Genomic DNA, 25,942 nt, shown 5'->3' with positions numbered 1-25,942 from the left:
CGGCAGTGCTGAGGAAGTGCTGTGTGTGTGCTGCACCATCAGAGTGGCAGTGCTGAGCGTCTGCTGCACCATCAGAGAGGCAGTGGTGAGGGGGTCCTGCATCACCAGATTGGCAATGCTGAGGCAGTGTTGCATCATCAGAGCAGCAGTGCTCAGGGAGTGCTGTGTCCACAGAGCAACAGTGCTGAGGGGGTGTTGCATCATCAGAGTGGCAGTGCTGAGGGGGTGCTGCATCATAAGGGTGGCAATGCTGAGGGAGTGCTGCACCATCAGAGCGGCAGTGCTGAGAGAGTGCTGCACCATCGGAGTGGCGGTGCAGAGGGGGTGCTGCACCATCAGAGTGGCAGTGCTGAGGGGGTGCTGCACCATCGGAGTGGCGGTGCTGAGTGTGTGCTGCACCATCAGAGTGGCAGTGCTGAGGGAGTGCTGCATCATCAGAGCGGCAGTGCTGAGGGAGTGCTGCACCATCAGAGTGGCAATGCTGAGGGAGTGCTGCACCATCAGAGTGGCAGTGCTCAGAGAGTGCTGCACCATCAGAGTGGCAGTGCTGAGGGAGTGCTGCACCATCAGAGCGGCTGTGCTGAGTATGTGCTGCATCAACAGAGTGGCAAAGCTGAGAGAGTGCTGCAACATCAGAGTGGCAGTGATGAGTATGTGCTGCATCATCAGAGTGGCAGTTCTGAGGGGGTGCTGCACCATCAGAGTGGCAGTGCTGAGGGAGTGCTGCACCATCAGAGTGGCAGTGCTGAGAGCGAGCTGCATCATCAGAGTGGCAATGCTGAGGGAGTGTTGCACCATCAGAGTGGCAGTGCTGAGGGGGTGCTGCATCATCAGAGTGGCAGTGCTGAGAGAGTACTGCACCATCACAGCGGCTGTGCTGAGTATGTGCTGCATCAACAGAGTGGCAAAGCTGAGAGAGTGCTGCATCATCAGAGTGGCAGTGCTGAGGGGGTGCTGCATCATCAGAGTGGCAGTGCTGAGAGAGTACTGCACCATCAGAGTGGCAGTGCTGAGGGGGTGCTGCATCATCAGAGTGGCAGTGCTGAGGGAGTGCTGCACCATCAGAGTGGCAGTGCTGAGAGAGAGCTGCATCATCAGAGTGGCAGTGCTGGGGAGGTGCTGCAACATCAGAGTGGCAATGCTGAGGGAGTGCTGCATCATCAGAGTGGCAGTGCTGAATGTGTGCTGCATCATCAGAGTGGCAGTGCTGAGGGAGTGCTGCATCACCAGAGTGGCAGTGCTGAGGGGGTTCTGCACCATCAGAGTGGCAGTGCTGGGGAGGTGCTGCATCATCAGAGTGGCAGTGCTGAGGGAGTGGTGCACCATCAGAATGGCAGTGCTGAGGGAGTGCTGACCCATCAGAGCGGCAGTGTTGAGGGGGTTCTGCACCATCAGAGTGGCAGTGCTGTGGGAGACCTGCACCATCAGAATGGCAGTGCTGAGGGAGTGCTGACCCATCAGAGCGGCAGTGTTGAGGGGGTTCTGCACCATCAGAGTGGCAGTGCTGAGGGGGTTCTGCATCATCAGAGCGGCAGTGTTGAGGGAGTGCTGTGTCCTCAGAGCAACAGTGCTGAGGGAGTGCTGCACCATCAGAGTGGCAGTGCTGAGAGAGTGCTGCACCATCAGAGTGGGAGTGCTGCACCATCAGAGTGGCAGTGCTGAGGGTGTGCTGCACCATCAGAGTGGCAGTGCTGAGAGAGTGCTGCACCATCAGAGCGACAATGCTGAGGGAGTGCTGTACCATCAGAGTGGCAGTGTTGAGGGAATGCTGCACCATCAGATTGTCAGCGCTGAGAGAGTGCTGCACCAGAGTGACAGTGCTGGGGGGGGGGGGGGGGGGGGGGAGGGCTGCTGCACCATCAGAGCGGCAGTGTTGAGGGGGTGTTGCACCATCAGAGTGGCAATGCTAAGGGAGTGCTGCATCATCAGAATGGCAGTGCTGAGTGTGTGCTGCATCATCAGAGTGACAGTGCTGAGGGGTGCTGCATAGAGTGGCAATGCTGAGTGTATGCTGCGTCATCTGAGTGGAAGTGCTGAGGGAGTGCTGCACCATCAGAGTAGCAGTGCTGAGTGTGTGCTGCATCATCAGATTGGCAATGCTGAAGGAGAGCTGCATCATCAGAGCAGCAGTGCTCAGTGAGTGCTGTGTCCACAGAGCAGTTCTGAGGGGGTGCTGCACCATCAGAGTGGCAGTGCTGAGGGGGTTCTGCACCATCAGAACAGCAGTGCTGAGGGAGTGCTGCATCACCAGAGTGGCAGTGCTGAGGGGGTTCTGCACCATCAGAGTGGCAGTGCTGGGGAGGTGCTGCATCATCAGAGTGGCAGTGCTGAGGGAGTGGTGCACCATCAGAATGGCAGTGCTGAGGGAGTGCTGACCAATCAGAGCGGCAGTGTTGAGGGGGTACTGCACCATCAGAGTGGCAGTGCTGTGGGAGACCTGCACCATCAGAATGGCAGTGCTGAGGGAGTGCTGATCCATCAGAGCGGCATTGTTGAGGGGGTTCGGAACCATAAGAGTGGCAGTGCTGAGGGGGTTCTGCATTATCAGAGCGGCAGTGTTAAGGGAGTGCCGTGTCCTCAGAGCAACAGTGCTGAGGGAGTGCTGCACCATCAGAGAGAGTGGCAGTGCTAAGAGAATTCTGCACCATCAGAGTGGCAGTGCTGAGAGAGTGCTGCATCGTCAGAGTGGCAGTGCTGAGGGGGTGCTGCACCATCAGAGTGGCAGTGCTGGGGAGGAGCTGCATCATCAGAGTGGCAATGCTGAGGGAGTGCTGCACCATCAGAGCGGCAGTGTTGAGGGGGTTCTGCACCATCAGAGTGGCAGTGCTGAGGGAGTGCTGCACCATCAGAGCGGCTGTGCTGAGTCTGTGCTGCATCAACATAGTGGCAATGCTGAGAGAGTGCTGCACCATCAGAGTGGCAGTGATGAGTATGTGCTGCATCATCAGAGTGGCAGTTCTGAGGGGGTGCTGCACCATCAGAGTGGCAGTGCTGAGGGAGTGCTGCACCATCAGAGTGGCAGTGCTGAGAGAGAGCTGCATCATCAGAGTGGCAATGCTGAGGGAGTGTTGCACCATCAGAGTGGCAGTGCTGAGGGGGTGCTGCATCATCAGAGTGGCAGTGCTGAGAGAGTACTGCACCATCAGAGCGGCTGTGCTGAGTATGTGCTGCATCAACAGAGTGGCAAAGCTGAGAGAGTGCTGCATCATCAGAGTGGCAGTGCTGAGGGGGTGCTGCATCATCAGAGTGGCAGTGCAGAGGGGGTGCTGCATCATCAGAGTGGCAGTGCTGAGGGAGTGCTGCATCACGAGAGTGGCAGTTCTGAGTGGGTTCTGCACCATCAGAGTGGCAGTGCTGGGGAGGTGCTGCATCATCAGATTGGCAGTGCTGAGGGAGTGCTGCACCATCAGAATGGCAATGCTGAGGGAATGCTGCACCATCAGAGTGGCAGTGCTCAGAGAGTGCTGCACCATCAGAGTGGCAGTGCTGAGGGGGTTCTGCACCATCAGAGTGGCAGTGCTGGGGAGGTGCTGCATCATCAGAGTGGCAGTGCTGAGGGAGTGGTGCACCATCAGAATGGCAGTGCTGAGGGAGTGCTGACCCATCAGAGCGGCAGTGTTGAGGGGGTTCTGCACCATCAGAGTGGCAGTGCTGTGGGAGACCTGCACCATCAGAATGGCAGTGCTGAGGGAGTGCTGACCCATCAGAGCGGAAGTGTTGAGGGGGTTCTGCACCATCAGAGTGGCAGTGCTGAGGGGGTTCTGCATCATCAGAGCGGCAGTGTTGAGGGAGTGCTGACCCATCAGAGTGGCAGTGCTGAGTGTGTGCTGCACCATCAGAGTGGCAGTGCTGAGGGAGTGCTGCATCATCAGAGTGGCCGTGCTGAGGGAGTGCTGCACCATCAGAGAGAGCGGCAGTGCTGAGGAAGTGCTGTGTGTGTGCTGCACCATCAGAGTGGCAGTGCTGAGCGTCTGCTGCACCATCAGAGAGGCAGTGGTGAGGGGGTCCTGCATCACCAGATTGGCAATGCTGAGGCAGTGTTGCATCATCAGAGCAGCAGTGCTCAGGGAGTGCTGTGTCCACAGAGCAACAGTGCTGAGGGGGTGTTGCATCATCAGAGTGGCAGTGCTGAGGGGGTGCTGCATCATAAGGGTGGCAATGCTGAGGGAGTGCTGCACCATCAGAGCGGCAGTGCTGAGAGAGTGCTGCACCATCGGAGTGGCGGTGCAGAGGGGGTGCTGCACCATCAGAGTGGCAGTGCTGAGGGGGTGCTGCACCATCGGAGTGGCGGTGCTGAGTGTGTGCTGCACCATCAGAGTGGCAGTGCTGAGGGAGTGCTGCATCATCAGAGCGGCAGTGCTGAGGGAGTGCTGCACCATCAGAGTGGCAATGCTGAGGGAGTGCTGCACCATCAGAGTGGCAGTGCTCAGAGAGTGCTGCACCATCAGAGTGGCAGTGCTGAGGGAGTGCTGCACCATCAGAGCGGCTGTGCTGAGTATGTGCTGCATCAACAGAGTGGCAAAGCTGAGAGAGTGCTGCAACATCAGAGTGGCAGTGATGAGTATGTGCTGCATCATCAGAGTGGCAGTTCTGAGGGGGTGCTGCACCATCAGAGTGGCAGTGCTGAGGGAGTGCTGCACCATCAGAGTGGCAGTGCTGAGAGCGAGCTGCATCATCAGAGTGGCAATGCTGAGGGAGTGTTGCACCATCAGAGTGGCAGTGCTGAGGGGGTGCTGCATCATCAGAGTGGCAGTGCTGAGAGAGTACTGCACCATCACAGCGGCTGTGCTGAGTATGTGCTGCATCAACAGAGTGGCAAAGCTGAGAGAGTGCTGCATCATCAGAGTGGCAGTGCTGAGGGGGTGCTGCATCATCAGAGTGGCAGTGCTGAGAGAGTACTGCACCATCAGAGTGGCAGTGCTGAGGGGGTGCTGCATCATCAGAGTGGCAGTGCTGAGGGAGTGCTGCACCATCAGAGTGGCAGTGCTGAGAGAGAGCTGCATCATCAGAGTGGCAGTGCTGGGGAGGTGCTGCAACATCAGAGTGGCAATGCTGAGGGAGTGCTGCATCATCAGAGTGGCAGTGCTGAGTGTGTGCTGCATCATCAGAGTGGCAGTGCTGAGGGAGTGCTGCATCACCAGAGTGGCAGTGCTGAGGGGGTTCTGCACCATCAGAGTGGCAGTGCTGGGGAGGTGCTGCATCATCAGAGTGGCAGTGCTGAGGGAGTGGTGCACCATCAGAATGGCAGTGCTGAGGGAGTGCTGACCCATCAGAGCGGCAGTGTTGAGGGGGTTCTGCACCATCAGAGTGGCAGTGCTGTGGGAGACCTGCACCATCAGAATGGCAGTGCTGAGGGAGTGCTGACCCATCAGAGCGGCAGTGTTGAGGGGGTTCTGCACCATCAGAGTGGCAGTGCTGAGGGGGTTCTGCATCATCAGAGCGGCAGTGTTGAGGGAGTGCTGTGTCCTCAGAGCAACAGTGCTGAGGGAGTGCTGCACCATCAGAGTGGCAGTGCTGAGAGAGTGCTGCACCATCAGAGTGGGAGTGCTGCACCATCAGAGTGGCAGTGCTGAGGGTGTGCTGCACCATCAGAGTGGCAGTGCTGAGAGAGTGCTGCACCATCAGAGCGACAATGCTGAGGGAGTGCTGTACCATCAGAGTGGCAGTGTTGAGGGAATGCTGCACCATCAGATTGTCAGCGCTGAGAGAGTGCTGCACCAGAGTGACAGTGCTGGGGGGGGGGGGGGGGGGAGGGCTGCTGCACCATCAGAGCGGCAGTGTTGAGGGGGTGTTGCACCATCAGAGTGGCAATGCTAAGGGAGTGCTGCATCATCAGAATGGCAGTGCTGAGTGTGTGCTGCATCATCAGAGTGACAGTCCTGAGGGGTGCTGCATAGAGTGGCAATGCTGAGTGTATGCTGCGTCATCTGAGTGGAAGTGCGGAGGGAGTGCTGCACCATCAGAGTAGCAGTGCTGAGTGTGTGCTGCATCATCAGATTGGCAATGCTGAAGGAGAGCTGCATCATCAGAGCAGCAGTGCTCAGTGAGTGCTGTGTCCACAGAGCAGTTCTGAGGGGGTGCTGCACCATCAGAGTGGCAGTGCTGAGGGGGTTCTGCACCATCAGAACAGCAGTGCTGAGGGAGTGCTGCATCACCAGAGTGGCAGTGCTGAGGGGGTTCTGCACCATCAGAGTGGCAGTGCTGGGGAGGTGCTGCATCATCAGAGTGGCAGTGCTGAGGGAGTGGTGCACCATCAGAATGGCAGTGCTGAGGGAGTGCTGACCAATCAGAGCGGCAGTGTTGAGGGGGTACTGCACCATCAGAGTGTCAGTGCTGTGGGAGACCTGCACCATCAGAATGGCAGTGCTGAGGGAGTGCTGACCCATCAGAGCGGCATTGTTGAGGGGGTTCGGAACCATAAGAGTGGCAGTGCTGAGGGGGTTCTGCATTATCAGAGCGGCAGTGTTAAGGGAGTGCCGTGTCCTCAGAGCAACAGTGCTGAGGGAGTGCTGCACCATCAGAGAGAGTGGCAGTGCTAAGAGAATTCTGCACCATCAGAGTGGCAGTGCTGAGAGAGTGCTGCATCGTCAGAGTGGCAGTGCTGAGGGGGTGCTGCACCATCAGAGTGGCAGTGCTGGGGAGGAGCTGCATCATCAGAGTGGCAATGCTGAGGGAGTGCTGCACCATCAGAGCGGCAGTGTTGAGGGGGTTCTGCACCATCAGAGTGGCAGTGCTGAGGGAGTGCTGCACCATCAGAGCGGCTGTGCTGAGTCTGTGCTGCATCAACATAGTGGCAATGCTGAGAGAGTGCTGCACCATCAGAGTGGCAGTGATGAGTATGTGCTGCATCATCAGAGTGGCAGTTCTGAGGGGGTGCTGCACCATCAGAGTGGCAGTGCTGAGGGAGTGCTGCACCATCAGAGTGGCAGTGCTGAGAGAGAGCTGCATCATCAGAGTGGCAATGCTGAGGGAGTGTTGCACCATCAGAGTGGCAGTGCTGAGGGGGTGCTGCATCATCAGAGTGGCAGTGCTGAGAGAGTACTGCACCATCAGAGCGGCTGTGCTGAGTATGTGCTGCATCAACAGAGTGGCAAAGCTGAGAGAGTGCTGCATCATCAGAGTGGCAGTGCTGAGGGGGTGCTGCATCATCAGAGTGGCAGTGCAGAGGGGGTGCTGCATCATCAGAGTGGCAGTGCTGAGGGAGTGCTGCATCACCAGAGTGGCAGTGCTGAGTGGGTTCTGCACCATCAGAGTGGCAGTGCTGGGGAGGTGCTGCATCATCAGATTGGCAGTGCTGAGGGAGTGCTGCACCATCAGAATGGCAATGCTGAGGGAATGCTGCACCATCAGAGTGGCAGTGCTCAGAGAGTGCTGCACCATCAGAGTGGCAGTGCTGAGGGAGTGCTGCACCATCAGAGTGGCAGTGCTGAGAGAGTGCTGCATCGTCAGAGTGGCAATGCTGAGGGAGTGTTGCACCATCAGAGTGTCAGTGCTGAGGGGGTGCTGCATCATCAGAGTGGCAATGCTGAGGGAGTGCTGCACCATCAGAGCGGCAGTGTTGAGGGGGTTCTGCACCATCAGAGTGGCAGTGCTGAGGGAGTGCTGCACCATCAGAGCGGCTGTGCTGAGTCTGTGCTGCATCAACATAGTGGCAATGCTGAGAGAGTGCTGCACCATCAGAGTGGCAGTGATGAGTATGTGCTGCATCATCAGAGTGGCAGTTCTGAGGGGGTGCTGCACCATCAGAGTGGCAGTGCTGAGGGAGTGCTGCACCATCAGAGTGGCAGTGCTGAGAGAGAGCTGCATCATCAGAGTGGCAATGCTGAGGGAGTGTTGCACCATCAGAGTGGCAGTGCTGAGGGGGTGCTGCATCATCAGAGTGGCAGTGCTGAGAGAGTACTGCACCATCAGAGCGGCTGTGCTGAGTATGTGCTGCATCAACAGAGTGGCAAAGCTGAGAGAGTGCTGCATCATCAGAGTGGCAGTGCTGAGGGGGTGCTGCATCATCAGAGTGGCAGTGCAGAGGGGGTGCTGCATCATCAGAGTGGCAGTGTTGAGGGAGTGCTGACCCATCAGAGTGGCAGTGCTGAGTGTGTGCTGCACCATCAGAGTGGCAGTGCTGAGGGAGTGCTGCATCATCAGAGTGGCCGTGCTGAGGGAGTGCTGCACCATCAGAGAGAGCGGCAGTGCTGAGGAAGTGCTGAGTGTGTGCTGCACCATCAGAGTGGCAGTGCTGAGCGTCTGCTCCACCATCAGAGAGGCAGTGGTGAGGGGGTCCTGCATCACCAGATTGGCAATGCTGAGGCAGTGTTGCATCATCAGAGCAGCAGTGCTCAGGGAGTGCTGTGTCCACAGAGCAACAGTGCTGAGGGGGTGTTGCATCATCAGAGTGGCAGTGCTGAGGGGGTGCTGCATCATAAGGGTGGCAATGCTGAGGGAGTGCTGCACCATCAGAGCGGCAGTGCTGAGAGAGTGCTGCACCATCGGAGTGGCGGTGCAGAGGGGGTGCTGCACCATCAGAGTGGCAGTGCTGAGGGGGTGCTGCACCATCGGAGTGGCGGTGCTGAGTGTGTGCTGCACCATCAGAGTGGCAGTGCTGAGGGAGTGCTGCATCATCAGAGTGGGAGTGCTGCACCATCAGAGTGGCAGTGCTGAGGGTGTGCTGCACCATCAGAGTGGCAGTGCTGAGAGAGTGCTGCACCATCAGAGCGACAATGCTGAGGGAGTGCTGTACCATCAGAGTGGCAGTGTTGAGGGAATGCTGCACCATCAGATTGTCAGCGCTGAGAGAGTGCTGCACCAGAGTGACAGTGCTGGGGGGGGGGGGAGAAGAGTTGGGGGGGGGGGGGGAGGGGGGGAGGGCTGCTGCACCATCAGAGCGGCAGTGTTGAGGGGGTGTTGCACCATCAGAGTGGCAATGCTAAGGGAGTGCTGCATCATCAGAATGGCAGTGCTGAGGGAGTGCTGCACCATCAGAGAGGCAGTGCTGAGGGGGTGCTGCAGAGAGTGGCAATGCTGAGTATGTGCTGCACCATCAAGTGGCAGTGCTGAGTGTATGCTGCATCATCAGAGTGGAAGTGCTAAGGGAGTGCTGCACCATCAGAGTGGCAGTGCTGAGTGTGTGCTGCATCATCAGAGTGACAGTGCTGAGGGGTGCTGCATAGAGTGGCCATGCTGAGTGTATGCTGCGTCATCTGAGTGGAAGTGCTGAGGGAGTGCTGCACCATCAGAGTGGCAGTGCTGAGTGTGTGCTGCATCATCAGATTGGCAATGCTGAAGGAGAGCTGCATCATCAGAGCAGCAGTGCTCAGTGAGTGCTGTGTCCACAGAGCAGTTCTGAGGGGGTGCTGCACCATCAGAGTGGCAGTGCTGAGGGGGTTCTGCACCATCAGAACAGCAGTGCTGAGGGAGTGCTGCATCACCAGAGTGGCAGTGCTGAGGGGGTTCTGCACCATCAGAGTGGCAGTGCTGGGGAGGTGCTGCATCATCAGAGTGGCAGTGCTGAGGGAGTGGTGCACCATCAGAATGGCAGTGCTGAGGGAGTGCTGACCAATCAGAGCGGCAGTGTTGAGGGGGTACTGGACCATCAGAGTGGCAGTGCTGTGGGAGACCTGCACCATCAGAATGGCAGTGCTGAGGGAGTGCTGACCCATCAGAGCGGCAGTGTTGTGGGGGTTCGGAACCATAAGAGTGGGAGTGCTGAGGGGGTTCTGCATTATCAGAGCGGCAGTGTTAAGGGAGTGCCGTGTCCTCAGAGCAACCGTGCTGAGGGAGTGCTGCACCATCAGAGAGAGTGGCAGTGCTAAGAGAATTCTGCACCATCAGAGTGGCAGTGCTGAGAGAGTGCTGCATCGTCAGAGTGGCAGTGCTGAGGGGGTGCTGCACCATCAGAGTGGCAGTGCTGGGGAGGAGCTGCATCATCAGAGTGGCAATGCTGAGGGAGTGCTGCACCATCAGAGCGGCAGTGTTGAGGGGGTTCTGCACCATCAGAGTGGCAGTGTTGAGGGGGTTCTGCACCATCAGAGTGGCAGTGCTGAGTGTGTGCTGCACCAGCAGAGCGGCAGTTCTGAGGGAGTGCTGAGTGTGTGCTGCACCATCAGAGTGGCAGTGCTGAGCGTGTGCTGCACCATCAGAGTGGCAGTGCTGAGGGTGTGTAGCACCATCAGAGTGGCAGTGCTGAGGGTGTGTAGCATCATCAGAGTGGCAGTGCTCAGAGAGTGCTGCACCATCAGAGTGGCAGTGCTGAGGGAGTGCTGCACCATCAGAGCGGGTGTGCTGAGTATGTGCTGCATCAACAGAGTGGCAATGCTGAGAGAGTGCTGCACCATCAGAGTGGCAGTGATGAGTGTGTGCTGCATCATCAGAGTGGCAGTTCTGAGGGGGTGCTGCACCATCAGAGTGGCAGTGCTGAGGGAGTGCTGCACCATCAGAGCGGCAGTGCTGAGAGAGAGCTGCATCATCAGAGTGGCAGTTCTGAGGGGGTGCTGCACCATCAGAGTGGCAATGCTGAGGGAGTGTTGCACCATCAGAGTGGCAGTGCTGAGGGGGTGCTGCATCATCAGAGTGGCAGTGCTGAGGGGGTGCTGCATCATCAGAATGGCAGTGCTGAGAGAGTACTGCACCATCAGAGTGGCAGTGCTGAGGGGGTGCTGCATCATCAGAGTGGCAGTGCTGAGGGAGTGCTGCACCATCAGAGTGGCAGTGCTGGGGAGGTGCTGCAACATCATAGTGGCAATGCTGAGGGAGTGCTGCATCATCAGAGTGGCAGTGCTGAGTGTGTGCTGCATCATCAGAGTGGCAGTGCTGAGGGAGTGCTGCATCACCAGAGTGGCAGTGCTGAGGGGGTTCTGCACCATCAGAGTGGCAGTGCTGAGGAGGTGCTACATCATCAGAGTGGCAGTGCTGAGGGAGTGGTGCACCATCAGAATGGCAGTGCTCAGGGAGTGCTGACCCATCAGAGCGGCAGTGTTGAGGGGGTTCTGCACCATCAGAGTGGCAGTGCTGTGGGAGACCTGCACCATCAGAATGGCAGTGCTGAGGGAGTGCTGACCCATCAGAGCGGCAATGTTGAGGGGGTTCTGCACCATCAGAGTGGCAGTGCTGAGGGGGTTCTGCATCATCAGAGCGGCAGTGTTGAGGGAGTGCTGTGTCCTCAGAGCAACAGTGCTGAGGGAGTGCTGCACCATCAGAGTGGCAGTGCTGAGAGAGTGCTGCACCATCAGAGTGGCAGTGCTGAGAGAGTGCTGCACCATCAGAGTGGCAGTGCTGAGGGTGTGCTGCACCATCAGAGTGGCAGTGCTGAGAGAGTGCTGCACCATCAGAGCGACAATGCTGAGGGAGTGCTGTACCATCAGAGTGGCAGTGTTGAGGGAATGCTGCACCATCAGAGTGTCAGCGCTGAGAGAGTTCTGCACCAGAGTGACAGTGCTGGGGGGGGGGGGGGGGCTGCTGCACCATCAGAGCGGCAGTGTTGAGGGGGTGTTGCACCATCAGACTGGCAATGCTAAGGGAGTGCTGCATCATCAGAGCGGCAGTGTTGAGGGGGTGTTGCACCATCAGAGAGGCAGTGCTGAGGGGGTGCTGCATAGAGTGGCAATGCTGAGTATGTGCTGCACCATCAGAGTGGCAGTGCTGAGTGTATGCTGCATCATCAGAGTGGAAGTGCTGAGGGAGTGCTGCACCATCAGAGTGGCAGTGCTGAGTGTGTGCTGCATCATCAGAGTGACAGTGCTGAGGGGGTGCTGCATAGAGTGGCAATGCTGAGTGTATGCTGCGTCATCTGAGTGGAAGTGCTGAGGGAGTGCTGCACCATCAGAGTGGCAGTGCTGAGTGTGTGCTGCAGCATCAGATTGGCAATGCTGAAGGAGAGCTGCACCATCAGAGCAGCAGTGCTCAGTGAGTGCTGTGTCCCCAGAGCAACAGTGCTGAGGGGGTTCTGCACCATCAGAACAGCTGTGCCGAGGGAGTGCTGCATCATCAGAGTGGCTGTGCTGAGGGAGTGCTGCACCATCAGAGTGGCAGCGCCGAGGGGGTTCTGCACCACCAGAGTAGCAGTGTTGAGGGAGTGCTGCACCATCAGAGTGGCAGTGTTGAGGGAGTGCTGCACCATCACAGTGGCAGTGCTGAGGGAGTGCTGCATCATCAGAGTGGCAGTGCTGAGGGGGTCCTGCACCATCAGAACAGCAGTGCTCAGGGAGTGCTGTGTCCACAGAGCAACAGTGCTGAGGGGATTCTGCACCATCAGAACAGCAGTCCTGAGGGGGTGCTGCACCATCAGAGTGGCAGTGCTGAGTGTATGCTGCACCATCAGAGTGTCAGTGCTGAGGGAGTGCTGCATCATCAGAGTGGCAGTGCTGAGGGGGTCCTGCACCATCAGCATGGCAGTGTTGAGGGAGTGTTGCATCAACAGAGCAGCAGTGTTGAGGGGGTTCTGCACCATCAGAGTGGCAGTGCTGAGGGAGTCCTGCATCATCAGAGTGGCAGTGCTGAGGGGATGCTGCATCATCAGAGCTGCAGTGTTGAGAGGGTTCTGCACCATCAGAGTGGCAGTGCTGAGGGAGTGCTGCATCATCAGAGTGGCAGTGCTGAGGGGGTGCTGCATCATCAGAGACGCAGTGCTGAAAGTCATGCACCATCAGAACAGCAGTGCTGAGTGTATGCTGCACCATCAGAGTGGCAGTGCTGAGAGAGTGCTGCACCATCAGAGTGGCAGTGCTGAGAGAGTGCTGCACCATCAGAGTGGCAGTGCTGAGTGTGTGTTGCACCATCAGAGTGGCAGTGCTGAGAGAGTGCTGCATCATCAGAGTGGCAGTGCTGGGGGGGTGCTGCATCATCAGAGTGGCAGTGCTGAGAGAGTGCTGCACCAGAGTGGCAGTGCTGGGCGGGTGCTGCATCATCAGAGTGGCAGTGCTGAGGGAGTGCTGCATGATCAGAGTGGCAGTGCTGAGTGTGTGCTGCACCATCAGATTGAGAGTGCTGAGGGGAGTGCTGCATTATCAGAGTGGCCGTGCTGAGGGAATGCTGCATAATCAGAGTGGCAGTGCTGAGGGGGTGTTGCATCATCAGAGCAGCAGTGCTCAGAGAGTACTGTGTCCACAGAGCAACAGTGCTGAGGGGGTTCTGCACTATCAGAGTGGCAGTGCTGAGGGGGCTCTGCACGATCAGAGCGGCAGTGCTGAGTGTGTGCTGCACCATCAGAGTGGCAGTACTGAGCGAGTGCTGCACCATCAGAGCGGCAGTGCTGAGTGTGTGCTGCACCATCAGAGTGGCAGTGTGGAGTGAGTGCTGCACCATCAGAGAGGCAGTGCTGAGTATGTGCTGCATCAACAGAGTGGAGTGCTACATCATCAGAGAGGCAGTGCTGAAAATTATTACACCATCAGAACGGCAGTGCTGAGTGGGTTCTGCATCATCAGAGCGGCAATGTTGAGGGAGTGCTGCGTCCTCAGAGCAACAGTGGTGAGGGAGTGCTGCACCATCAGAGTGGCAATGCTGAGTGAGTGCTGCACCTTCAGAATGGTAGTGCTGAGGGAGTGCTGCACCATAAGACTGGCAGTGCTGAGGGAGTGCTGCATCATCAGATTGACAATGCTGAGGGAGAGCTTCATCATCAGAGTGGCAGTGCTGAGGGAGTGCTGCACCATCAGAGCAGCATTGATGAGGGAGTGCTGCACCATCAGAGTGGCATTGCTGAGGGGATGGTGCATCATTTTCAGCACTGCCTCTCTGATGATGCAGCACCCCCTCAGCACTGCCGCTCTGATGGTGCAGCACTCCCTCAGCAATGCTGCTCTGATGGTGCAGCACTCCCTCAGCACTGCCACTCTGATGATGCAGCTCTCCCTCAGCACTGCCACTCTGATGATGCAGCACTCTCTCAACACTGCCGCTCTGATGGTGCAGCACTCCCTCAGCACTGCCACTCTGATGATGCAGCATTCCCTCAGCACTGCCGCTCTGATGGTGCATCATTTTCAGCACTCCACTATGATGGTGCAGCACTCCCTCAGCACTGCCGCTCTGAGGGGCAGTGCTGAGGGAGTGCTGCACCAGAGTGGCAGTTGTGAGGGAGTGCTGCACCATCAGAATGGAAGTGCTGAGGGAGTGCTGTGTCCAGAGAGCAACAGAGCTGAGGGGGTTCTGCACCATCAGAACAGCAGTGCTCAGGGAGTGCTGTGTCCACAGAGCAACAGTGCTGAGGGGATTCTGCACCATCAGAACAGCAGTGCTGAGGGGGTGCTGCATCAACAGAGCGGCAGTGTTGAGGGGGTTCTGCACCATCAGAGTGGCAGCGCTGAGGGAGTCCTGCATCATCAGAGTGGCAGTGCTGAGGGGGTGCTGCATCATCAGAGCTGCACTGTTGAGGGGGTTCTGCACCATCAGAGTGGCAGTGCTGAGGGAGTGCTGCACCATCAGAGTGGCAGTGCTGATGGGGATCTGCATCATCAGAGCAAAAATGCTGAGGGAGTACTGCACCATCAGAGCAGCAGTGTTGAGTGAGTGCTGCCTCATCAGAGTGGAGTGCTGAAGGGGTGCTGCATCATCAGAGACGCAGTGCTGAAAGTGATGCACCATCAGAGTGGCAGTGCTGAGGGGGTTCTGCACCATCAGAGTGGCAGTGCTGAGGGAGTGCTGCACCATCAGAGTGGCAGTGCTGAGGGGGTTCTGCACCATCAGCGTGGCAGTGCTGAGAGAGTGCTGCACCATCAGAGTGGCAGTGCTGAGGGAGTGCTGCATCATCAGAGTGGCAGTGCTGAGAGAGTGCTACACCATCAGAGTGGCAGTGCTGAGGGAGTGCTGCATCATCAGAGTGGCAGTGCTGAGGGAGTGCTGCACCATCGGAGTGGCAGTGCGGAGTGAGTGCTGCACCATCAGCGAGGCAGTGCTGAGTATGTGCTGCATCATCAGAGTGGAGTGCTGCATCATCAGAGAGGCAGTGCTGAAAATTATGCACCATCAGAACGGCAGTGCTGAGTGGGTTCTGCATCATCAGAGCGGCAATGTTGAGGGAGTGCTGCGTCCTCAGAGCAACAGTGGTGAGGGAGTGCTGCACCATCAGAGTGGCAATGCTGAGTGAGTGCTGCACCTTCAGAATGGCAGTGCTGAGGGAGTGCTGCACCATAAGACTGGCAGTGCTGAGGGAGTGCTGCATCATCAGATTGACAATGCTGAGGGAGAGCTGCATCATCAGAGTGGCAGTGCTGAGGGAGTGCTGCACCATCAGAGCAGCATTGATGAGGGAGTGCTGCACCATCAGAGTGGCATTGCTGAGGGGATGGTGCATCATTTTCAGCACTGCCTCTCTGATGATGCAGCACCCCCTCAGCACTGCCGCTCTGATGGTGCAGCACTCCCTCAGCAATGCTGCTCTGATGGTGCAGCACTCCCTCAGCACTGCCACTCTGATGATGCATCATTTTCAGCACTCCCTCCCTGATGATGCAGCACTCCACTATGATGGTGCAGCACTGCCGCTCTGAGGGGCAGTGCTGAGGGAGTGCTGCATCATCAGAGCGGCATTGCTGAGGGAGTGCTGCACCATAGAGCGACAATGCTGAGAGAGTGCTGCATCATCAGAGTGGCAGTGCTGGGGGGGTGCTGCATCATCAGAGTGGCAGTGCTGAGAGAGTGCTGCACCAGAGTGGCAGTGCTGGGCGGGTGCTGCATCATCAGAGTGGCAGTGCTGAGGGAGTGCTGCATGATCAGAGTGGCAGTGCTGAGTGTGTGCTGCACCATCAGATTGAGAGTGCTGAGGGGAGTGCTGCATTATCAGAGTGGCCGTGCTGAGGGAATGCTGCATAATCAGAGTGGCAGTGCTGAGGGGGTGTTGCATCATCAGAGCAGCAGTCCTCAGAGAGTGCTGTGTCCACAGAGCAACAGTGCTGAGGGGGTTCTGCACTATCAGAGTGGCAGTGCTGAGGGGGCTCTGCACGATCAGAGCGGCAGTGCTGAGTGTGTGCTGCACCATCAGAGTGGCAGTACTGAGCGAGTGCTGCACCATCAGAGCGGCAGTGCTGAGTGTGTGCTGCACCATCAGAGTGGCAGTGTGGAGTGAGTGCTGCACCATCAGAGAGGCAGTGCTGAGTATGTGCTGCATCAACAGAGTGGAGTGCTGCATCATCAGAGAGGCAGTGCTGAAAATTATTACACCATCAGAACGGCAGTGCTGAGTGGGTTCTGCATCATCAGAGCGGCAGTGCTGAGGGAGTGCTGCACCATCAGAGTGGCAATGCTGAGTGAGTGCTGCACCTTCAGAATGGTAGTGCTGAGGGAGTGCTGCACCATAAGACTGGCAGATCTGAGGGAGTGCTGCATCATCAGATTGACAATGCTGAGGGAGAGCTTCATCATCAGAGTGGCAGTGCTGAGGGAGTGCTGCACCATCAGAGCAGCATTGATGAGGGAGTGCTGCACCATCAGAGTGGCATTGCTGAGGGGATGGTGCATCATTTTCAGCACTGCCTCTCTAATGATGCAGCACCCCCTCAGCACTGCCGCTCTGATGGTGCAGCACTCCCTCAGCAATGCTGCTCTGATGGTGCAGCACTCCCTCAGCACTGCCACTCTGATGATGCAGCTCTCCCTCAGCACTGCCACTCTGATGATGCAGCACTCTCTCAACACTGCCGCTCTGATGGTGCAGCACTCCCTCAGCACTGCCACTCTGATGATGCAGCACTCCCTCAGCACTGCCGCTCTGATGGTGCATCATTTTCAGCACTCCCTCTCTGATGATGCAGCACTCCACTATGATGGTGCTGCACTCCCTCAGCACTGCCGCTCTGAGGGGCAGTGCTGAGGGAGTGCTGCACCAGAGTGGCAGTTGTGAGGGAGTGCTGCACCATCAGAATGGAAGTGCTGAGGGAGTGCTGTGTCCAGAGAGCAACAGAGCTGAGGGGGTTCTGCACCATCAGAACAGCAGTGCTCAGGGAGTGCTGTGTCCACAGAGCAACAGTGCTGAGGGGATTCTGCACCATCAGAACAGCAGTGCTGAGGGGGTGCTGCATCAACAGAGCGGCAGTGTTGAGGGGGTTCTGCACCATCAGAGTGGCAGCGCTGAGGGAGTCCTGCATCATCAGAGTGGCAGTGCTGAGGGGGTGCTGCATCATCAGAGCTGCACTGTTGAGGGGGTTCTGCACCATCAGAGTGGCAGTGCTGAGGGAGTGCTGCACCATCAGAGTGGCAGTGCTGATGGGGATCTGCATCATCAGAGCAAAAATGCTGAGGGAGTACTGCACCATCAGAGCAGCAGTGTTGAGTGAGTGCTGCCTCATCAGAGTGGAGTGCTGAAGGGGTGCTGCATCATCAGAGACGCAGTGCTGAAAGTGATGCACCATCAGAGTGGCAGTGCTGAGGGGGTTCTGCACCATCAGAGTGGCAGTGCTGAGGGAGTGCTGCACCATCAGAGTGGCAGTGCTGAGGGGGTTCTGCACCATCAGCGTGGCAGTGCTGAGAGAGTGCTGCACCATCAGAGTGGCAGTGCTGAGGGAGTGCTGCACCATCAGAGTGGCAGTGCTGAGGGGGTTCTGCACCATCAGCGTGGCAGTGCTGAGAGAGTGCTGCACCATCAGAGTGGCAGTGCTGAGGGAGTGCTGCATCATCAGAGTGGCAGTGCTGAAAGAGTGCTACACCATCAGAGTGGCAGTGCTGAGGGAGTGCTGCATCATCAGAGTGGCAGTGCTGAGGGAGTGCTGCACCATCGGAGTGGCAGTGCGGAGTGAGTGCTGCACCATCAGCGAGGCAGTGCTGAGTATGTGCTGCATCATCAGAGTGGAGTGCTGCATCATCAGAGAGGCAGTGCTGAAAATTATGCACCATCAGAACGGCAGTGCTGAGTGGGTTCTGCATCATCAGAGCGGCAATGTTGAGGGAGTGCTGCGTCCTCAGAGCAACAGTGGTGAGGGAGTGCTGCACCATCAGAGTGGCAATGCTGAGTGAGTGCTGCACCTTCAGAATGGCAGTGCTGAGGGAGTGCTGCACCATAAGACTGGCAGTGCTGAGGGAGTGCTGCATCATCAGATTGACAATGCTGAGGGAGAGCTGCATCATCAGAGTGGCAGTGCTGAGGGAGTGCTGCACCATCAGAGCAGCATTGATGAGGGAGTGCTGCACCATCAGAGTGGCATTGCTGAGGGGATGGTGCTTCATTTTCAGCACTGCCTCTCTGATGATGCAGCACCCCCTCAGCACTGCCGCTCTGATGGTGCAGCACTCCCTCAGCAATGCTGCTCTGATGGTGCAGCACTCCCTCAGCACTGCCACTCTGATGATGCAGCTCTCCCTCAGCACTGCTACTCTGATGATGCAGCACTCTCTCAACACTGCCGCTCTGATGGTGCAGCACTCCCTCAGCACTGCCACTCTGATGATGCAGCACTCCCTCAGCACTGCCGCTCTGATGGTGCATCATTTTCAGCACTCCCTCCCTGATGATGCAGCACTCCACTATGATGGTGCAGCACTCCCTCAGCACTGCCGCTCTGAGGGGCAGTGCTGAGGGAGTGCTGCATCATCAGAGCGGCATTGCTGAGGGAGTGCTGCACCATAGAGCGACAATGCTGAGTGAGTGCTGCACCATCAGAGTGGCAGTGCTGAGGGAGTGCTACACCATCAGAGTGGCAGTGCTGAGGGAGTGCTGCATCATCAGAGCGACAGTACTGAGGGAGTGCTGCATCATCAGAGTGGCAGTGCTGAGAGAGTGCTGCAGCATCAGAGTGGCAGTGCTGAGGGTGTGCTGCATTAGAGCGGCAGTACTGAGGGAGTGCTGCACCATCAGAATGGCAATGCTGATGGAGTGCTGCGTCCTCAGAGTGGCAGTGCTGGGGGTGTGCTGCATCAGAGCGGCAATGCTGAGGAGGTTCTGCACCATCAGAATGGCAATGCTCTGGGAGTGCTGCGTCCTCAGAGCGGCAGTGCTGAGGGAGTGCTGCACCATGAGAGTCGCCGTGCTGAGGGAGTGCTGCACCATGAGAGCGACAGTTCTGAGGGAGTGCTGCACCATGAGAGCGACAGTTCTGAGGGAGTGCTGCACCATCAGAGCAGCAGTGCTGAGGGAGTGCTGCACTGTCAGAGCAGCAGTGCTGAGCGAGTGCTGCACCATCAGAGCGGTAGTGCTGAGGGAGTGCTGCATCGTCAGAATGGCAATGCTGAGGGAGTGCTGCACCATCGGAGTGGCAGTGCTGAGGGAGTGTTGCACTGTCAGCCAAGGCAGGATCAGGGATGGTCAGTGTTGAGGATGTACTGTCCTGTCGGGGGAGCAGGAATGTGGATGTACTGCCCTATTCGGGGCAGTACTGAGCGAGCATTGCCATTTCAGAGGAATAGTCCTGGGGAGTGGCACACCATCAGGGGGCAGTGTTGAGGTAGCGCGGCACTTTTGGATACGTTTCCTATCTGACAAGATATTAAACTGTTGTCTCGTCTATTCTCTTAGCTGGATTTATAAGATCTCAGCATTATTTGAAAAAAAGGAAGGGAATTTTCCCCACTGTTCTGAGGCAAGTATTTCATCAACATCACTAGAAACAGATTATCCAGTCATCATCATCTTTTTATTTGTGGGAGCTGGCTGTGGGCAAATTGGCTATCAAGGTTCCTACATTGCAACAGTGACTACAATTCAAAAGTATTTAATTGGCTGCAAAATGCTTTGGGACATCTTGAGTTTGTAAAATGTGTTATAGAAATGGAAATTCTTTCTTTCTCACCTTTCGCTGACAGAATGTTGAACAGTAATGAACCTTGTGACATCCGGTGCATTCATTCATTGCTTCACGCCCACAGTTCACACAGGTTTGCTATAAAAGTTGTGGTTAGGAAAAAGATGAGTTACAGATGTTCCAGGGAAGCTTTGTTTTTTACACTTGGTACAAACCATTATCTGAATTTGGCAAAAATGCTTTTTCAAAAATTAAACGGACTGCACAGTGCAAGATATACAAACCATGGAAACCAAGCTAGTATCTTCAGCAAATGGGCAACAACCACGGCCAACTATTTACACACCAGCAAGTACTTAGGAGTGAACAGAATGACATGGATTCTGTGTTACAAATTTACAGACGCCTACTTTGCCAAATGCTCCACAATAACAAAGTAGGTTTTACAAAGCATTACACAGAATTAACAGCACAGAAACAGATTGTTTGGGCTAACTGGTCTGTGCCAGTGTTTATGCTCCACATGAGCTCCACTACCTCTACTCCACCAAACCTCATCAACTCATCTTTCTATTTCTTTCCAAAGATGTGGGTCCCTCGCTTCCTCTTACTTTTCGAAAACTGAATAAAAAATTGAAAGGGCGATTTCAAGATGCCTGTTTAAGGGCTGTAGATATGTTAATTGAGCGGATATCTTGTCAACAACTCGCAATGGAAGTATAGTTTAGCACTGGCTGACCCCTGCTTTTGTTTCGCCTCCATTCATAACCTCTGCTGAGGGTATGAACACATCCAGGGCAATAAGCTGTTGGTGTTTGCCACCTCCATCCCGTAGCACTCCCACCCGGGTAGTCACTTTCTGTATGTGAGTTCCCACAGCAAGTGACCGCTGGCTGGACTTTCATCCATGGAGGGAAAGTCATTGATGTGCCCGGGGGGGGGGAGGAGCTGACCCCAGGGTGGGAAGGAAGGCAGAGTGGGATAAGCCAAACACAGGTTGGGAGAATCAAAGTGTGGGAGTGCTTCACTGTCTGAAGGTACAATACTGAGAGTGCTGCAATGTCATCTTTTGGAATGAGATCTTAAATCCAGTCTGTTTTCTCATGTACACGTAAAAGATCCCACAGCACTATACAAAAAAAGAGCAGGGTGTTTTTCCCAGTGTATTATTCCTCAATCAAAATTAATACAACATATGTTTTATCAATTATTTCATTGCTGCTGCATTTCCTACATTAAAACAGTGACTAAACTTCATTGGCTATAAAGCACTTTGGGTCATCCTGAGTTTGTAAAAGGCACCATAAAACACAAGTTTCACTGGACTAACATTGACCAGAAGTTAACGGTGAGTTAGTGATAGCTTGGTATCAGATTGTTTCCTGTAATTAACTGAAATAAACTTTCAAAGTAAACCAGACAGCACTGGAAGGCCAAGGTTGTTATCAGTAGCTGACAGAGGGCTATATTTTATAAGCTGAGATACTAAGGGTGATATGCCTATGAGCTATATCATAGTTGAATGGAGTGTGACCTCCAACCAGCAGGTGGTGGTACAGACACACCATGCGGTCTCCAGAGCAAGGTCATGTGACCAGGACCCAGCTAGAAAGGGAGACACATTCAGCCATCTTGAGAAGAAGATTGAGAGGGTAATAAGACGTACATGTAATTTGTCAGTGCTAGGTGTAAATTCCAGAGGAGTAGCAAGACTCCATGATAACGTGCTCTTAAGACTGCCACCTTACCACACGAGGCACAATGTGATGAATGGTTACTGTATTACTGTACCCTTATCATCATGTAAGGTGATGTCCCCTTTAAGACCGGGCTTGGAACCCTGGGGGACTCCGCCTCCAGCTCCATCCACCTGGGAGTCATATATAAGGGGCTGCCTTGTGGGCGGCACCCAGTTAGCACTTGTCACGGCACCAGGCTAGTTCTTAGCATCCACGCCCACGCTGCCCAGCCTGCTCCGCTATCTGCAGCGACTGCAGGAAGAGGGGGCATTTTGCGAGGGTCTGCCTGGCCAGGCCCAGGGGCCAGAAAAACAAAGAACAGCCGGCCCGAAAATCAGGCTCCCAGGCCCGCAGGCCTCGCAATGCGGCTGCGCACCGACCCGACACGCCCCCTTCTGACGCGTCATCCGCTTCGTGCGAATCATGGGAGCGGCCATCTTGCTGGCAGCCATCTTCTCGACCCAACACATGCGACGGACGGCAGCGGCCATTTTACAAGTCCGACTCGGCTGAGGGCTCGGACTACCCGCGGCGAGTGGGAGCGATCACCCTCGAAGAAACTCGGCCAAAATATCTGCAGAACTCGATGATGAAGGTCCAAGTCAACGGGCGCGACACTTCATGCCTCTTCGACTCCGGGAGCACGGAGAGCTTTATTCATCCAGAAACAGTAAGGCACTGTTCCTTGCGCACCCATCCCGCGTCCCAAACCATAGCCCTCGCATCCAGGTCCCACTCCGTACAAATCAAGGGGTACTGTATTGCGGATCTCTCGATCCAGGGCGCCGAATACACCCGTTTCAATCTTTATATCCTCCCCCACCTCTGCGCCCCCCTACTGCACGGACTGGATTTCCAGTGCCGCCACCGAAGCCTGACACTGAAGTTCGGTGGACCCTTGCCTCCCCCCCCTCACGGTATGCAGCCTTGCGACACTGAAAGTCGCACCCCCCTCGCTATTCACGAACCTCACTCCCAACTGTAAGCCCGTCGCCACCAGGAGCCGGCGGTACAGTGCCCAAGACATGACTTTTATCAAGTCAGAGGTCCAGCGTTTACTGGCAGAGGGGGTCATTGAGGCTAGCAACAGCCCCTGGAGAGCACAAGTGGTGGTAGTCCGGTCCGGGGATAAGAAACGGATGGTCGTGGATTATAGCCAGACCATAAACCACTTCACGCAGCTTGTTGCGTACCCCCTTCCTCGCATAGCAGAAATGGTAAATCGGATCGCCCGATACCGAGTATTTTCCACAGTCGACCTCAAATCCGCCTACCACCAGCTCCCCATCCGACGAAAAGACCATCCCTATGCTGCCTTCGAAGTGGAAGCTCTTCCACTTCCCCAGGGTCCCCTTCAGCGTCACAAATGGGGTGTCCGTCTTTCAAAGGGCGATGGACCAAATGGTGGACCAGTACGGTTTGCGGGCTACATACCCGTACTTGGACAATGTCACCATCTGCGGCCATGACCAGCAGGACCATGACGCAAATCTCGAAAAGTTGCTCCAGACCGCCCGAGCCCTTAACCTGACCTATAACAAGAAAAAATGCGTTTTCCACACAACCCGGCTAGCCATCCTCGGCTATGTCGTGGAAAACAGGGTCCTAGGTCCCGACCCCGACCGCATGCGCCCCCTAAAGGAACTCCCCCTTCCCCGCAGCCTCAAGGCCCTCAAACGGTGCTTGGGGCACTTCTCCTATTATGCCCAGTGGGTCCCCAAATATGCGGACAAAGCCCGCCCACTCATAAAGACCACGATATTTCCCCCGTCGGCTGAGGCTCGATTGGCCTTCAACCGCATCAAGGCCGATATCACCAAGGCCGCTATGTGCGCGATGGATGAAACTATGCCCTTCCAGGTAGAGAGCGATGCGTCAGACATCGCCCTGGCTGCTACCCTCAACCAGGCAGGCAGACCAGTAGCGTTCTTCTCCCAGACCCTCACCGCCTCCGAGATTCGACACTCTGCACTCGAAAAGGAAGCACAAGCCATTGTGGAGGCTGTGCAACACCGGAGGCACTACCTAGCCGGTAGGAGGTTCATCCTCGTCACCGACCAACAGTCGGTCGCCTTTATGTTCAATAACGCACAACAGGGCAAAATAAAAAACAATAAAATTTTGAGGTGGAGGATCGAACTCTCCACCTACACGTACGATATCAAGTATCGTCCAGGGGAGCTCAACGAGCCCCCAGATGCCCTGTCCCGCGGCACGTGCGCCAACGCGCAGGAGGACCGCCGACGGCAGGCAAGATACGGTTTCCCACCAGGATCTGGCACCCGCTGGCACCTCGCAGCTCCCCTGCAGGACCCGGCACCCACTACAACACCCCCCCTCCCGGCCCCACTCCCCGTTGGTGGGCACCTACCGCACGCGCCCCCCCAGCGCCCCCCCTCTACACACCCCGCCGGGGCCGGCACCACTACCCCCAGCCCCAATTATTCCTCCTGCGCCCCGATCCCCTACCCGGACCAAGGCTCCGATCACCGTACTCCCGGACGTACCCTCAACTAAGACATCCGTGTCCGCTGCACCACCGCCCGAGCTTAGGTCAATAAGGACGATCAGGCCGCCGAGACAAATGGACTTATGATGGCACTTCACCCCCGCCGGACTTTTTTTAAAAACAGGGGGTGAATGTGATGAACGGTTACTGTATTACTGTACCTTTATCATCATGTAAGGTGATGTCCCCTTTAAGACCGGGCTTGGAACCCTGGGGGACTCCGCCTCCGGTTCCGCCCACCTGGGAGTCGTATATAAGGGGTCGCCTGTCACGGCACCAGGCTAGTTCTTAGCTTAGAGCCTTCTTTACCGTTTTACTCTCTAAGCGTGGTTATTGAGGGTACAACACACAATAAAAGGATCCTGGTTTGGACATATCAAAGTATTTGGTGAGTTACTTCATAAAGTACAAGGGACCAAACTCAACATGGTACCACGAGTGCTTTGAAGTTGGCAATTGCAATGACAACGTTAGGCATTCAGCTTGAAGACCAGTCTGGATGAACTGCAACTGAGACGGCCAACGCGTAAAAAATGCTGAAGCTCGAGATAGACGGACTGAGGGGCCCCCCCACCAGCTTTAAATATCCGGTAACGTAGGTGAGAACTGGCGGCTGTTCAAACAGCAGTTCAAACTTATTATTTCGGCCGTGGGCCTGCAGGCCCAGCCCGATGAAAGGCGAATCACGTTCCTGCTAACATTGGCAGGTTCACAAGCGCTCAAACTATGTAACTCTTTTGTCTTTAAACGTGAGGGGTTCAGAAGAATTTTGATGAAGTGATAAAGCACATTGTTGCCCCAAGAAGAATGAAACGTTTGAGCGCTATGTGTTTCGTATGCGTACCCAGAGACCTGCCGAATCACTTGACAGTTTTGTCACAGACTTGAGGCTGAAGGCCCAGTCATGCAAGACCGATGACTTAAAATCTTCCATAATCTGCGACCAAATTGTCTTTGATTTGCTTTATGATAGGTTTTGGGCGATATTATTGCGGGAGAAAGATTTGGTGCTGGAAAAGGCAGCAAGATTTGCAAGGCACGCAAGATTGCTGCACACTTAACAAAGTCCAGGGGAGGGCTAGCCCTCCCAAACCTACAATTCTACCACTGGGCGGCGACAGCAGAACGAGTAAAGGGATGGATTAAGGAGCCAAAAGCCAAGTGGGTGCTCGCGGAGAAGGCCTCTCCGGGCCCTCGCCACGGCTGCACTCCCATCCCCATTTCAAAAAACACTCTAGCAGCCCAGCGGTGGTAGCCACCCTCCAGGCCTGGAACCAAAATCAGCAGCAACTTGGCCTGACCGAAATGTCCGTCAAAGCCCCCATCTGCAACAACCATAGGTTCGTATCAGTGCTCACCGACGTCACCTTTAAAAAGGGGAGACAGGACAGGGGGACACTGACAGTCAGGGACTATACAGCGACGGCAGGGTCACAACACTAGATGAACTGACGGAGAGATTTCAACTAGCTAGGGGAAACAAACTATGGTAATACCAGGTATTGCGGTGCCAGAGAGAGGAATAACCATTGGCGAGACCGCGGGGTCTACCATTGGGCAATGTACATAGCCCCGCCCTGAGAGGCGGGGTATAAGAACCAATGCCGTCCCAGCAGCCCTCATTTCTGTAACTTCACTGCTGGGTACAGTTCTATCTGATTAAAGCTGAATCGATATGACTCCACGTGGACTCAAGCATATTGATTGCGTATCACAAACTAAGGTACCTGCAGCTTAAAAACTTCCTTTCGGAAGGAGACAGGGCCATACCCACCACAACAGACACTACTTGAGGAGTTACTTGACGCAGACATTCTAGATAAAGGAACCTGTAGAGCCATGTACGAACGACTGGTAGAGAGGGTCGACACTGTACTGAACGCAACAAGGAAGAAATGGGAGGAAGACCTGGGGCTCAAAATAGGGTGGGGACTCAGGAGTGAAGCACTGCATAGGGTCAACTCCACCTTCACGTATGCAAGACTCAACCTAATGCAACTAAAGGTGGTACATAGAGCCGACTTAACAAGAACCCT

The 25,942-nt window shown here is 55.8% G+C and overlaps 1 protein-coding gene across 2 annotated transcripts in view; it reads right to left on the bottom strand.

The window, feature by feature from the left end:
- Window positions 1–25,942, bottom strand: part of LOC140384428 (deformed epidermal autoregulatory factor 1 homolog) — a 201,151-nt gene that overhangs the window by 25,903 nt on the left and 149,306 nt on the right. The window contains exon 13 of one of the 2 annotated variants that reach the window (XM_072466115.1): window positions 19,707–19,796. The exons of the other annotated variant lie outside the window; for it this stretch is intronic. Coding sequence (XP_072322216.1) covers window positions 19,707–19,796 — 90 coding nt within the window. The remainder of the gene's footprint in view (window positions 1–19,706; window positions 19,797–25,942) is intronic. 2 annotated transcript variants of the gene reach the window in all.

Source organism: Scyliorhinus torazame, chromosome 10 (genome assembly GCF_047496885.1).
Source record: "Scyliorhinus torazame isolate Kashiwa2021f chromosome 10, sScyTor2.1, whole genome shotgun sequence".
Lineage (NCBI taxonomy): Eukaryota > Metazoa > Chordata > Chondrichthyes > Carcharhiniformes > Scyliorhinidae > Scyliorhinus > Scyliorhinus torazame.
The sequence above is the reverse complement of the archived record's forward strand: the minus strand, read 5'-3'. Positions and strand labels throughout refer to the sequence as shown.